This window comes from Bombus terrestris, chromosome 1 (assembly GCF_910591885.1).
Source record: "Bombus terrestris chromosome 1, iyBomTerr1.2, whole genome shotgun sequence".
Lineage (NCBI taxonomy): Eukaryota > Metazoa > Arthropoda > Insecta > Hymenoptera > Apidae > Bombus > Bombus terrestris.
Genome location: NC_063269.1, coordinates 14,716,862 through 14,732,016, shown reverse-complemented (window position 1 = coordinate 14,732,016; position 15,155 = coordinate 14,716,862). Strand labels below are relative to the sequence as shown.

At 40.7% G+C, this 15,155-nt stretch overlaps 1 protein-coding gene across 7 annotated transcripts; it reads right to left on the bottom strand.

Moving 5' to 3' along the window:
• Positions 1–107: 107 nt before the first annotated feature.
• On the bottom strand, positions 108–13,466 carry LOC100651823. 7 transcript variants are annotated; one of them, XM_048408951.1, is made up of 13 exons: positions 13,292–13,466; positions 12,065–12,176; positions 11,517–12,005; positions 10,921–11,033; positions 10,398–10,816; positions 9,966–10,261; positions 9,624–9,689; positions 7,296–7,503; positions 6,900–7,151; positions 5,976–6,178; positions 5,616–5,707; positions 4,634–4,826; positions 108–4,234 (listed from the first exon to the last, which is right to left on the bottom strand). In XM_048408951.1, the coding sequence occupies exons 4-13, from the start codon at positions 10,990–10,992 to the stop codon at positions 3,909–3,911; spliced, it is 2,127 nt and encodes a 708-aa protein (XP_048264908.1). In that variant the 5' UTR covers positions 10,993–11,033; positions 11,517–12,005; positions 12,065–12,176; positions 13,292–13,466; the 3' UTR covers positions 108–3,908. The 7 variants fall into 7 exon arrangements, with proteins under 7 accessions (XP_048264908.1, XP_048264906.1, XP_048264902.1 ...); XM_048408949.1 differs by having other exon boundaries at positions 11,517–11,984; XM_048408945.1 differs by having other exon boundaries at positions 13,300–13,466.
• Positions 13,467–15,155: the final 1,689 nt, after the last annotated feature.

Genomic DNA, 15,155 nt, shown 5'->3' with positions numbered 1-15,155 from the left:
CTCCAACATGTATTCACGCGATGCTAGTGGATGCGTATGAAAAATATACGAAAAGATAAATTTTTATTAAAAAAAAAACATGTGCAACTCGCAATAAACGAATTAGATGAATGAGAAAATGCTATATCTTTATTTTATCGATTTACATGCATTCCGTATCAACTAGGTGTCGCATTTTTTTCTTGGACATTATTAATATTTCATCACTAGTATACGATGAAATAGAATTTTGGAAAACAATGGCTTTGGTTTTTATCGGATGTTTAAATTGGCGATGCTTCAGGAAGTATTTTCTTTCAAGAGATTTTGTAGTTCCTATATATACATGCATATGTATGAAGAAAAAACGAGAATTATTATCAACGCATCAGCATAATAATTCGCTAAACAATCAATTTCGATGATTTTAAAATACATACACAAGGATGAAACGATAACTTATTTCAGATATATTGGACGTACGTACAGACATAGAAATGTAAATAGAAATAAAAATGTTTGTAATATATTATCGAAACGATCGTCGTCAGCGTTTCTGTTGTCATAGTCATTGTCATCGCTATCACCGACATGACATCATGTAGCGTAAAGATCAGGGTCGAATCGCAAATTCGATCTGAATCTATTTCTCGTTGTATCCCGATTTTCCATACACTAGAAAATCGTATTATCGATAGCAACGGTCAATATACTAACAACGTTGTTTGATACGCTAATAACAAGAAAAGACAATAAAATCAGCGCGGCTTTACTACGCATACAGGTACAAGGATATAATATAACATCGATCGAAGAAATTGCCTAATCGGTAGGCTCTGGTCCGCAAAATGTGGGTATTCGTCGGTGCATTCGATCGCATATACATACATATCACATTTGTATATACATACGTACACACATACATACATAAATGCGCACATACGTATATACATACATACGCACATAAATATGTACATACGTACATTCGTATATTCATATATGCACACATACATATATGCATACGTACATACATACATAGATGCATATGTACATACGTACATACGTACATACCTACATACGTACATACATAAATACACAAATGCATGCACACAACACGCGCTCGTGCGCGCGCGCACACACACACAACAAACACACATACATGTAGACATGCATACATACATACATACATACATACATACATACATACATACATACATACGTACATACATACATACATACATATATACATACGTACATACATACATACATATTCAACAAGCGACACGTGTTTGTGTCCGTCAAAATCGAGACGTATTATATGTACATTGTACATATATCATTTGTCCGCTTGCGTCTTCCTCGAGATTTTCTCCACATCGAGAGGGCAGTGCGACCGATTCACCACCTCACATTCCAAGAGACGGTGTTCGTGTGGATCCTTCAAACAAAGCTCGTCAACATCGATCAGCTCTTGATTAAAATCGGCATGGTCGTTTGCGAAGGATATCTTTTTCAAGGTGTACATTGATGGACGGATAATCATCAGCGAACATCGTACTCTTCCCTCCTTAAATCCCTCATTTTCTACCCCTCCTCTTTCTCTCTCTCTCTCTCTCTCTCTCTGTCTCTTTCGTTCTTTCTCTCTCTCTCTCGCTCTCTCTCTCTCTTTCTTTCTCTCTCGCTTGCACGCTCCCCATCATCCCCATTCTCATTCCATCGTAGTCTACTCATGAAAGTCATAATGTTTTCTTTTTATTTTTCTTTGCGCATCTTATTTCTTATCAAATTGGTCCTTTCGATTACAGTTTGCCCTCTCATTCTCAATTTCCTTTTGTATGTCCTTGCCGTTTAACGTCGCTGCTCTCGTCGATAATACGGCCTAACGAAGAGCAGAGGACGATCTTTTCTCGAAAAAGAGAAAAAAAGTACAAGTAAAAGAGCATGCGCGCATCGTCGACGTTTGTTCTTATCGGAACATGTAGTTTATTTCGCAAACAATTTTCTCACGGAAACGAAACGCCCGTTCGTCAGCGGTATCGTTTGATATTCGAAATCGAATGAAAATCAGTCTCGCACATGCGCTTTGAAAGGTTAAAAGTTAAAATTTGGTACAATGCACGGCATGGTACGGCATGGTACAGCACGGTACAATTACAGTTCGTTTCGGCACGAAAAGTAATGGAAACTTTTCGCGGAAACAAGTAGCGCGGTTCTTAACGACTAATTTATGGTCATTCGTGTACTCGAAATGTCCGATACGTTCGTTACGATTCCATGCAGTAATGGCGATTTAAACGATTGCCATGGCTCGTAGAAATTTCTTTCTAGTCGATGGACGGGAGGTTATTATAAGGTAACAGTACAGACTAAGGTAAAATTGGTTGTATACTTAAAGAGTAATACGATTTACCGGACAGTCTTCCAAAAATCCGTCATATGTGTAAAACCTCGTAAACGAACAAAATCTCACATGTGAACTTGTATTTATGCACTTATCGTACTCTAAATGTGTGATTTTGTCTTTTTTCCCCTTTTTATGTTTCCCTGTCTCTTTTCTATTAAGTAAATCCTTCTTTCTCTTCGTACGTACTTAAACGGAAACTAATCCGTTTGCTCGAGCGATACAGCTCGATTCGTTACAATTTTTTCGCTTCGCGATTAACAAACAAGAAAAAACGCGTTTGTTATTCTATAAATTTTCATAATATATCGTAACAGATTATTAAGAAACATAATTTAACGTTGTTTTGCGAGATAAAAAATGGGCACGCGTACCTTTTATTTTTCCATTTTTTAGTCTTATCATTTTTCTTCCGGCTCTTATTTTTTCCCCTCGCTCCTTCTCTATCTTATTCTCTGTATCATTTAAATGACGAACGAAGTAAGGCGACAAACTTTTGTACTGTTTGTTCACGATTGCGTTCAACCAATCAACCATTCAAGCAACATTTGCGTGACAACTAACGTAACGACGAAACCCAATGTAGGAAAGTTGTGGAATTGCGAAAGACGAAGTAACTGCTTACATACATATATATGTATATTGTCAATTTAATATTAATGTAGAGATATATAATATAAATGGTGTTTTTACTCCTGGTATGTAGTGAAATTTGAAGAAAATAATCCTAATGCGATTATGGCTGTGCATCGATGGTGCGAGCTTGAAAAACATAAGAACATTGGTTCACTTCTTCGCGTTTGGATCGTAGAACGGGAGTAATGTATACATATGTATATCAAACATGCGAAGAGTAAAGAGATCGATAAAACTGATTGCACCACAACAAAAAAAGACCGATGTAAGAGGAAGAGTTTGAGAGCGAGAGAAGAGGTGAACAAGCTAAAATAAAGAGCTGGAAATATGTAAGTGACACACAATGCTTTCGGCTTTTTATAATTTCGAGGTTGGAACAGTTGGTTTCAGAGAGGAATTCGTTCGAATTATTCTATATTCGAGGTTTCGATCTATTCGTGACTCCATTGTCGAAACGTAGTTAAAGTTTCGCAAAAACGTCTTTATAAACGCTTTTCAAGCTATTCGATCATGTATGTATTTAGATGGACCGTATTTTATCCAATAAACCGATTCTATTAAAACTTACAACACCAATACGATTAGAGTAAAATAGGAAACAACGAGAGAATTGACTAGTGGTCTGATAAATGCTGGTCCCCGCGATGCGAAATCCAAAGCAATCGAAGCTCAAGAAGTTATGTAGAAAAATGGAATAAAGATCGAAAAATAATAATGTAATTATCGAAGGCAAAAGGGATAAAAACAACTACCAGAAAGAAGAGAACGATAGAGAAATAAGAAGAGAAGAAACAAAGGTAAAAAAAGAAGAAATTGCAGATTGAAAGCAACTTTAGTGACGTTCTGATCGAGTAGGAATAGAATGTCGTGTCGCATTTCTTCGTCCAAACGATTAAAGAACGTGTAAATTTTCACAACTCTTGGACTTGCTATCTCTTGCCCATACCTTACCTAATAAATTTCGTACCTTTAAACTGGTACTTGTACGACTACCGCGATATTTTTTCGGTGAATTGTTTTCAGAACAAGATCCTAAAGGTGATTTGCTACGATTCTTTCGCGATCTCTTCCGAAATAGGTCCCTTGTTCTTTCAGGGTTCTCGAGCTTCAGTCGAATTTGCGTAAGCAAGCCAACGAGAAGTTCGTCGACATTATGATTGATTCCGACCGATGTTTCGATAAATTTACAGTCGTAAGATGTAGCCATAGATTTCCCCTCTACAACATAGAAATAGAATTGTATCCATCAAAAAGATGAAAATAGAATAAAATAGAATAGAATAGAATATATAAAATGGATAGAATAGAATAGAATAGGATAGGATAGGATAGAATAGAATAGAATAGGATAGAATAGAATAGAATAGAATAGAACAGAAAGAAAAATCAAGGGAGGAATGGAGGGATATTGGTATGGCGATTCCGCGTCTGTGTGTTCGGCAACGATAATCGATGCTGTATGTATGTATCGTGTACTGTATATCTTTCGGTGATCTCCCATACTTGAATTTTCGGAGGGATCTAATGATAGCTTAGGTATCAACGAGGTAGCTAAATGATACGAAACAATGAAAGGACCTATCGCGAAACGGTCGAGTAAGTTACACGGCTTCTTACCTTCGGTCGAGACTAATCGACTGCGAACGAGGTCGACTTTGTTTCCAACAAGGATCACCGCTCGAGCCGACACGTAGTCGCTGCGCCAAAGTGTTTGCAAAACTTCTTCCGCCACGCGTACCGAAGCCCGATCGGTCGTTGAATAGACGACGCAGTAAGCGTGTGGTTCGTACGTAGTTATGCAGGTTTCCGGCTGTAAAAAGAAATCACTCGTTGTCGACAGGAACGAGTATGTCGTATCCAATAGTATCGGTCGTCGAGTCGAACCGATTCGTGGTACCGCTAAGTCGAATAAGTTTTTAACTCCAGTACTTTCGCTGCTTTGTCAATTTTTCAAAGTATTATTCCCTACTCTTTACTGACCGATTTTACGTTATCATAACATTAATAAGAATTTTTACCGAATCTTTCACGGTAATGGACGCAAATAACGCTTTATGAAAAATAGCACCGACTTACGTACACCATTATAATTTTCAACTCGCCATATATATATTGTTGAATATTATATATGTGTATATATATATATATATATAAGATATCGCGGTTAGACGGTTCGATCGATCGCTGGACCGTTTTACGGTTGACCGATAGTTACGGCTCGATGATCGTCAATCGCTCTTCAGGATGGCACACCGAGTTTTACACTACATGCTTACTGCTAACCACATATGCGCGTTCGACCGCGCACCCTATTCCTTCTCACGTTCCCGCTTGCCCGTACATTCTTTCATTTTCTCTCCCTTTATTAATCTATTCCATCTATTCTCGAGATTCTCGATTCAGATTCTGATTCCCGATCTGCGTATGTCGTGCATTTCATAGCTCGATGGCGACATATCGTTCACGCGTGGTAAACCAATAATTCATCTAATAATAAGCAAACGTGGGTATATTCTATAAAAAATTTTCCTCACTTTCGATTACGTACGTTAATACAGCAATACAATGGGCATGCATACACGTGTTATTCGTAACGTACCGTCATCTCAGTGCTAGAGTGATCGATAAAAGTCAGTTCGGATTCTTCTCCAGCTAGAAGAACGCTGACGGTTTTCTCTCCCGATTCATCGTCTGTAAAGAAACGACGGGAGCATAGTGTTTTATCACGGCATCGTGAGGACAGAAGGAACAAAAAGTCAGAGACGATAGATTGGAAAGAGAGGAACGGAAAAAAGGTAGGAAGAGAAAGAAGAAACAAATCGGGCTTGATATCGTGCAATAGCTTTGAGGCAAACCGGACAGTGTAAAAGCAATACTGATAATTAATATATATTATAATATAATATTATATATTATAATATATAATAATATTAATTAATAATTAATATTTAGTACTTACCAATCGATGTATCGTACGCATGAAGATATTCCGACGTCATAAACTGAGAAACCAGCGAACTTTTTCCTACGGCTGGAGCTCCCAGCATTAGAACGCGATACGGTGTTGGTCCCTGAGACGCGCTGCTTTCGCGGGAACTCGCCAACGATCCCGCTGCAGAATTTCTTGCCGATCCAGGATACGAAGCTGTTAAATGTTCCGTGCTGCATCGCCAAATCAGGTTGGTAGTCGCGCCATGGTAGAAACCGATAAAAGGGCGAAAAAAACAGAGAAAAAACAAGTATATAATCGATATTTACATACACGTGATATAGGGAAAGAAAGAAATTCGTAACTTGTAATTTATATCGATTATGTCATCTGTCCGGTATTTGTTTAACGACAACTTCGTTTTTGCTCGGAATAGTCTATTTTAGAAAAATCGATGACAATCGGAAGCGATGCAAGTGTTTGTCTTTGTGTGATACACTTTGCGCGCAGCATTGAAATTCTACTCTAAGGTCCAACACGTGCGTCTACGTCGCTCAAACGCTCAATGCTACACGTAAACTCACGCGTTCGATTTAGAGTAGAATCGCCGTGTGGAACTTTATATTATAAAGTCGCCGTTTTTCACTTTCTCTTCGCCCTCTTCTTTTGCTTCATCTTCTTCTTTTCCTCTTCCTTTTTCACCTTCTTCTTCTCCTTCTTGTTTCTCCCCTCCTCCTACAACAACAACAACAACAGCAACAACAACTACTACTACTTCTACTACTACTATTACTACTACTACTGCTTCTCCTTCTGTCTTCCGATTGTCGTCGGTCCGTTCACTCGTTTTCTCATTTTTTCTCATTTCGCTTGAGTTTGTTGCTTAATGCAATAACCGGCTTATTCCTGTCGAGAAACGAAAAAACAGAGGGATTGGAAATAGGGGAATCTCACCTCGAGTTACTCGAAGCGACGCTATTGTTTGATCGAGATCTCCGACTTTTCAACGAGTCTCCTCGATTTACAACTCCTTTACCAGTTATACTGAAATGTCGAAGTCTATAATATTCTTCCTCAACGCCGGTATTTGGCATGCTCGCGACTCTTGATCTCTGCTGTGGAAGACACAGGTAGTTTGGTCTGCCCGATGAACGGCTTCCGGGAGTCTTAACCGACTGAGACCGACTGTGGTGCGGACTACCGTACCTGAAACATTCCACGAAGAGAAAGATCGGTTGTTTCATACTTGTCGAAAATACCTAACCATTGTTACGTTTTACGTCTAACGAATAATAGAGTAAAATGATAATGCACGCCTGTAACAGCGTCCAATAAGAATAATAAGCGAACCTCATCTCAAAGTCGTGTATTTCTTGCAAGGTCAAGGTATTGGCCACATCCAACAATTGTCTCATATTTTCCTCTCGACGTCTAACGTCCAACTCTGGGTGCAGCAATATTGTTGCAGCTCCGGCTGATCCGTCCAATGACAGCGACGGTTGTTGCACCACGATTGTTGCCGCTTGCGTCGATCTCTTATTTCCACTCGCGTTGCCTCCTTTTCGGCATTAGAAAGTAAACATCCGTTATCCTCGTTCCTCGATCCTGACTGCAGTTTACATTGGTACTTATAAAAAGATCTCCGAGCACCGAATATCGAGCATTTCCTCGTCTGTTACATTTCATTTTGCTTCACCTGTCTTTCCTTTCTTTCTTATCGCCTTTTCGCAGTTGATTCACAACGCTGTGTACATATTCCCATCCCAACTCTGTCCGCGCCCCCCATCTTCGTTCTCGTCTTTCCCTTTTTTCGTTTTTGTATTTTCATACGCGATTCACCGGCCGAGAGGAGCCGATCGTACGAACGAACACGGAATTCATCTTGCCCTTTTTCAACGTCCCACGCTTCCTGCCTTTTCTTCCATCTCCTCCTCCTCCTTCTCCTCTATATATTCTTCTTCCACCTCCATCTCCTCTTTCACTTTCACCTTCATTTTCACCATCACCATCGTCACCTGTTTTACTTTCCTTCCTTTCTGTTTCCGTTTCCGTTCGTCGGTCCTCCATATCGGATCTAAGTACTTTCTCGTCTACTTCGATTTTCACCGCTACATCTTTACGGTGGTTACGCGTAAACAGATTATTCGCGACCAAGAAACGTGCGATGCCGGGAGAGTCTTTTTTCAAGGTGTTAAGCTTACGCGTGAAACACATACGCGTGCGTCTTTCAAGCAGAATTGCCGCCCATAATTCGCGATGGAACATTAAATATCGCGTGTATCTACACATACACATAGTAACACGATTTTTAAAACTACACCAAGGAATGTCTTTCCAATTATCGACGACTATGCTGCCGTATTCTGCGCATATATACAACATTTGTTCCTCGATTTCTTTTGTCTTTGTCTGCGTTCATTTTTCTCTTCGTTTCGTCGTCGATATTTCGGAAACTCGTGTATCTTTAGGCACCGACGTTATGAATTGACTGGTACACGGACAGACGGACGGAGAAACGAATAGACAGATTGATAGGTGGAAATACTACACATACACACACGCGCGCGCGCGCGCGCGTTGAAGATATCGATTCACGAAAACGAGAGAAAACGTGAACAGAAAAGAAAAGAAAGAAATGACGACGTCAAAGTAACGCGAGACTAAAATGGAGAGTACGATAACGGAAGGAAGACGATATTTCGATAGAGGTAAAAATAAAAGAGATCGAACACTAAAAAGAAAATGCGAATGGAGATTTTCGTGATCCAGGGCGGCAATTCGACGACACTTGCAGTATGGCGATCGAGGCGTTATCACCTATTTATAATTATAGTAGCTAACCGGCAAAGTCGACAATACATGCGCTTTTGGATATCGTAGCATACTACATCTTTTCAAGCTTCGAAAAATATAGAGCAATGCAATGAAACTGTGTGTGATGTTAATGAGCGACGATTCTTCTCTCCTCGAAACATTCCCTCGAACGTCCGCCATCGTAGTACTCCGTTCCGCTTTTTACATCAATTATCGTCGATCAACGTTGATTCTCGTGAAATTAAATTGTACCTTTATGAAATCTAGTCATGGAAAGCGTGCCGCGACCAAGCGATACCAACCGTTACAAAACGAAATGTTGAATACACGCAAATACTTTTGTCGAACACGAACGAAATATGTACAATATACATACATGTATGCTCGTTTCAATCATTTTTGATCGAGGAGAGAGGAGGGGGGAAAGGAGGAGACGAAGAAGGAGCAGAAAGAGAGAGAAACAGAAAATGAGAGTTAGGAAGCAAACACAAAATCGAAATGTCAAAGAGATGTGGCGAATAAAATATAATTAAATCAAAAGTAAAAACATGAGAATACTAGTACTGCTCATATTTGGATCCTATAACGGTATAGGAAAAGAGGCGGAAACGAAGGAACCGTGAAATTCGTTTGATGGACAAAATCAGCGCGAACCCGAGGCACCACCAACCGTTGACGATCGGCGACTATCGTGCCATGATCGTCCTGCTCAAGCCACTCTCGACTTCGACTTGAACAAATCAATTACATACTCGGTTTTTTAACGAGTTTGCACATGGTATATGCGTAAAGTCGGTTCGGTGATTTCTCAGTTTCGAAAATAAAGAGTCTCGAAGCACAACTCGGTCATAATCAACTTTATACCTATTGCGCAAAACGGGAAAAAGAGCCTGACCCATGAATGAATGGTTGAAACGAGGGGATGCGATTCTGAAAGAAAACAACACAATTGATATTCTTAACGAGAACAGCTTTAAAACCTGTCTCTAGATGTTTCGTTCGCTCTTTCGTCTTTCGATTATTTTCTATTTCTACTTGTTTGCTCGCGAGCAGTTTCTTATGTTTTCCGCATTTTACAACGATCGACATAAACGAATCCACCTATTTATCGTTAAATACATCAACGAAACACGAGATTAATTAGAAATATGAGAAACGATTAAATACTAATTAAATATTAACGTCGAATTGATCGTTTCGACTTACCGGCGGGTTTTCCTCGAGGTTTGCTCGTGGCACTGGTTGTTCTACCAGGACCATCGGACGACTGATCGTTGTTACTTTGATCGGTGCGAGTTCCTATCAACGATATGTCCAGAGGGTTCGTCGTAACATTCACATTCGGTTTTCCCTTCCCGTATTTCTTCTCACCGATGTTGTTTACTATTCGATTCTCTCGATTCCCATCTTCGCCACGGGATCTTCCAACAAGCAAGGTTAGCAACGGATTTAGACCATCCGGGTCTGGTTGACCAGCATCCATCGAACCCCTTACTGGTGTGCTGTATGTGTGTGTGCCCGCGCGCACGTGTGTGTGTATATATATATGTGTGAGTAAGGACAAGCAAAATAAGAGTAAAGTCGAGCGACGTAACTGGTATGAGAAAAACGAGAATGGATAAAAGATGGTATAGAAACCTGAAAAAGTCGGTCGCTCGGAGATCTGGAAGAGGCGGGGTTCTTCCGGAGATGGAAACCTTACCGACCTCGTTGACGGTACCGTGGATGATAATAGGCGTTGCATCGACCGAAGGAATCTCCGTCTCATCGAGAAGATTCGAAACACTAGATGTTCGAATATCCAAACAATCGATTGGAAGTTCTGATCTCAAATTCGCGCCAGTTTTAAGTCCCTTCTCGTCCGGGGTCGAATATTCGATCGGCGAAGAGGTCGAAGCATGGACTGGTAACGGTGAGGAGATTACAGCTACAGCCGATAGAATCGGCTCCGGTGACTGACCACCGGTCGACGATGTAGTAGCCGGTGGTGACATCTCCGATGGAATATCCATCAAATCGAAACTGTCGTCCGGTTGCTCTCCGTCCGTTGTCGTCACCTACGAATAAATACTCGTCTTTCGCTCGAACTTCTCATCCTCTTGCACGCGCGCATTCGCATACGCGTTAACACGGTTAACTCGTACACCCTCGATAGCCTTACCATGGTGAGCATCGTGTTGGCGCTGTCGGTGCTAGTGTTGATTGTTGTTTCGGAAGCGGTGCTCGAACCCATAACGACCACTTTTGGAACGGTGCGACAACTGCGACTTCCGCCTGCGGATTTAAAGTGCAGTCTTCGTAACGCGGAGGCAGCGTGAGACAACAAATCGGTTTCGCGCGAATTCTCCGCTCCATTGTGACGATGTGCGCTGGCATTAGAAACACGCGATGTTTGCGACTGCGACTGCGACTGTGATTGTGACTGCGACTGCGGCTGCGACTGCGACTGCGACTGCTGCTGTGACTCGGCTGTTGCCGAATCGGTCCCATCGCTACCCCTCGAGCTGCCACCGTTTTTACGGTTCGATCCGCGACCATCCACCAGACATCCCTGTTTTCATCAAACATTCACCACGCCAACTGATAATCGCTCTCACAGTTTCTCTTTCTTTTCCGCCTCCACTCTCTCTTCCTCACACACGCGCGCGCGCACGTTCATTCCATCCATGCACTCCTATCCTCCTATCGTATCAAACACATCAGACACATTTTCTCTTTTCCTTTCTTTGCGTTATTTTGCCAATTTTCAATACTCACGTGATTTCTATGTTCCGGGGTGGAAGGCGGATTTGGTGTATTTGGCAGAGAACCCCCTGTGGGGGTGCAGTGCCGCAGTCGCGCCAGGGCCGTACGAAGCCCCTCCGTCACGAGGCTCTTTTATTTGATCTTGGCAATGCCGCCCACTTTCCTCACCTCTCCGCCAACGGTTTTCTTCTTCACTCCCTCGGTACTTTCTCTTAATCACCTCCTCTTTCCTATTATACGTCCGTCCTTCCGCCCGTCCGCCTTATTCCGATACTTATTTCCCGGCGCTTCCTTTTCCTTTATTTCCTACTTTTCTCTTCTATTCTATTCACCCAACAAACCGAGTCGAGTATCGGTGAAGAGGAAAGTCAAACGGATCGCGATACGTTTACGACCGTTATGACACGAAATCTTATTTCGCTTTCTCTCCTAGCCCAGATCCTCAAAAGAATGCGATACGGAAATCGACATTTGTATTATCTGCAAAAACATTAAACCGATCTAAGCGAGTTTTGCTTCGATCGTTCCATGTATCTGGTTGGTCCATACGAAGTCGTTACTTGAACGTTCCACGTCTTCATCCTGTTCGATCTCCGTCTCTGTTCTTGCTTTCAACGGCGATCTCCTTTCTTCGATCGACCATCGATTCTTAAACTATTCGGAGCTGCGTCTCTGTAACGCGAAACGATATGATCAATCGAATCCCGCTTATAATAGCATCGGTATTTGAAAATCCTGCCACGTGATCGACCAACGCAATATCAAATTCATCGAGCGTATGAGAAAAGTACGCGTAGAAATGGCGCGAAACGAATCGTTTTGTGAATGAAAACATCCTTTTCGACTGGATGCTAATTGTCATCTGATTCAACGGCTTTACTTCTCTTTCACGACCTAGCTAGCTTAGGCCTACATATCCAACCAGATAGATAATGTTTTCGGATCGATAACGAAACTAAATCTGTTTGTTGTTTTATCGATCATTGACCAAATCGATATCGAGCTGCTAGAATGATCGCTGACTCTTACTTTTATAATCAAGGAAGGGGGGGAGAGGGAGGGAGGGTCTGAGAGTGTTTGTCAGCGATAAAGACCAAGAAAATTACATGGGTCGACGATTATCGATGATTTGAGACAACCGAGAGAGGAAATATGTATCATCGGTTGCAATTTAATTGTTAGATTTCCAGCGAGATATGCATACCTATTATAACGCCATCGTTCTTGCATTCTAAGCTCTATACATATATTCGCAATTTCTGCACAAAGATAGAACAGTTTATTCACGATCCAGAGTTCGTTTGCATCCCTATCTTTAATTTGTCCGTTTGTTCGTTCGATCATTGGAATAGTTCACTCTGTTTTATGTGATCACGCAGAATTGTATCTCTCGATACGGGATGCAAACTTACGCACATCGTAGATCTATGAAATTTAGAACTTGACGAAATTTAACTAAAATCTAGACACATTGGATTGAAAACCAACTTCTCATTTCTCACGACCAATACACGATTGTACGTGTATGAACGAGGAAAGGGAGCCAGTGATATGGTAACTGGGACAAAATTGCAACAGCAAACAGGCCAATAATTAACCGTGAAAACAATCAACAACAACATACTGCGTGCAAAAGAAAGTGTGCAAAGAAAGCAAGAGATGCGGATCGAGTGTGCAGGAGGTAACCTGCGCCTAATGGATCGAACAAAATAAGATAATAACGTTGTCTATTTATTACATATATATGTCTATAATTCGCCTAATCAAAAATAGCAAGAAAAGCTTACAGTAATACCTGCTGCGTCTCTTCGAAAAAATAGCTCCTTCTACCTTGGCATTCCACGGATTACTGGCGTGTAGTACCGAGCTTCGGGAAAGGACATTAGCGCTTGCGCTTTTACTCCAGAGGGTGAAAACTGCTAAACTAGCAGCACCGTCGCACCCGATCTGCACCAACTCCCCACTCGCTCTTTTCTTTCTCTTCTTCCCTTCCTACATTATCTTTTCCTACCATTGCAACATGTATTAATCTACCCCTTTCTTCTTTAATCGCATTTGTTGTGCATTTTCATTCGACCTTTTCAACAATTTGCATTTTACATTCTCTCATTTTTTATTTCACCTCTATTCTTATCTGTACAGTTTATATTTTTGCTTCATATTTTCCTCTAGTAACAGTATTAAATGCACCAATTCAAATCAATCGAAAGAATCTATATTTCTAGATGGCTAAAAATCTATACTTTTAAAGATATTAACCCAACAGGCCCAACACAACGACGATCGTCCCATTTCAAGCAAACGCGTGGAACAAACCACTCTTGAAACAGGGAGATCAAAGGATGTACAACTTTTACAAATATCGATATTAATATCGTTACGCGATGAAAGGCTAGAGACGAGAAAAGATCGTCAGTTCGAGTCGACTAGAAAACCTTTTCGATGAATCGATCGAACATACTTACGTAGCTCATTTCTGAAGAAAGCGGAGAAAATAATAAAACGAACGAATAATAGTAAACGATCGAATCATTTTGTTTTAACTATATCGTACATGAAAATTCTATGAATGAAAGTATCGGAAAGAGGGCAAGGTAAATTTAAAGGTTCTACTCATTAATGTCAATCCAATCTCGTAACCTTAATGAGATATGCACGCTATATCGAGCAACTTCTATCGAACAAAGTATTGCCATATTCCTGACAAATTATTGAACCTCATAAATCTGTACATCTGCGCAGATGCGCGACCATTTTCTGCGTGTTACGAGCTAGTGCCGTTCACCTCAGTCACCTTTGCCCCACATTTTATCTCCCACCGTTCTACTTTTCAACTTTGCATCTTTCGTATTTCTTTCGCACGGGATACCTGCTTGCAAGTATTGAAAAAGAACAACAGTCGACAAGACTAAGCGAAATATGCTTCTTTTCGTGAGATAGCAAAAAAAGAAAAGAATTAGAGAGAAGAAGAGGGGGAAGGAAAACGTACGCGTTAGCAATCTGCAAATCGATGATACTCGCGTGGTCTTTGTAGTTGAACGATTTAACGCGATTTACACACACGCCCTCAAGTTTACCCGAAGCGCACGCGAGTTGATCGACCGCTTTGTCAAAACACCAACCACATCTATCGATCCAAGGCTTCCGCGTATATTCGCGTACATTTTATTCGTGCGTTGCTTTTCGCATATAAATCAAGCGCGGTAAAAACAAATAGAAAAAATGAAAGTAGAAAGTAAACCAAGAGTAATGATCCAAGACAGAAAAGAAAATCTTTTTTCGCTTCTATCGCCGAACATTATCGACGACATTGAAAATATCCCTACAGCTACGAAGAAAACGTTCGATCTTTGACAAACTTTTTTAAATACCTGCATTTTATGATTTTCTTCTTTTCTCGTATTTTATTTGTTCTTAATAAGCATCCTGAAAGATCCTGTTGCCGATTATGTATTTTTTCAAGTATTATAAAATATAGAAGGCACATACGGTACTGCATACACGTACAATCGTTCGTTCTATCCGTTTCTTCGAAACGATACTCTTCTTACACAGCAACAACGCACTTACGATCGTTTGTACATTTATACAGGTTTGTATGTACTCATCATATGTGCGGTAAAATATGCATTCATCTTTCTATACGATAAC

What these genes read in the sequence shown, in the direction of transcription:
- LOC100651823 (XM_048408951.1), bottom strand. Translation starts at nt 10,992, where the DNA reads ATGGGTTCGAGCACCGCTTCCGAAACAACAATCAACACTAGCACCGAC. An exon ending in TTTCCCGTTTTGCGCAATAG is followed by an intron (nt 7,504 to 9,623) that starts GTATAAAGTTGA and finishes AATGCCGAAAAG; the next exon opens with GAGGCAACGCGAGTGGAAAT. An exon ending in GTCGCTTCGAGTAACTCGAG is followed by an intron (nt 6,179 to 6,899) that starts GTGAGATTCCCC and finishes TTGGCGATGCAG; the next exon opens with CACGGAACATTTAACAGCTT.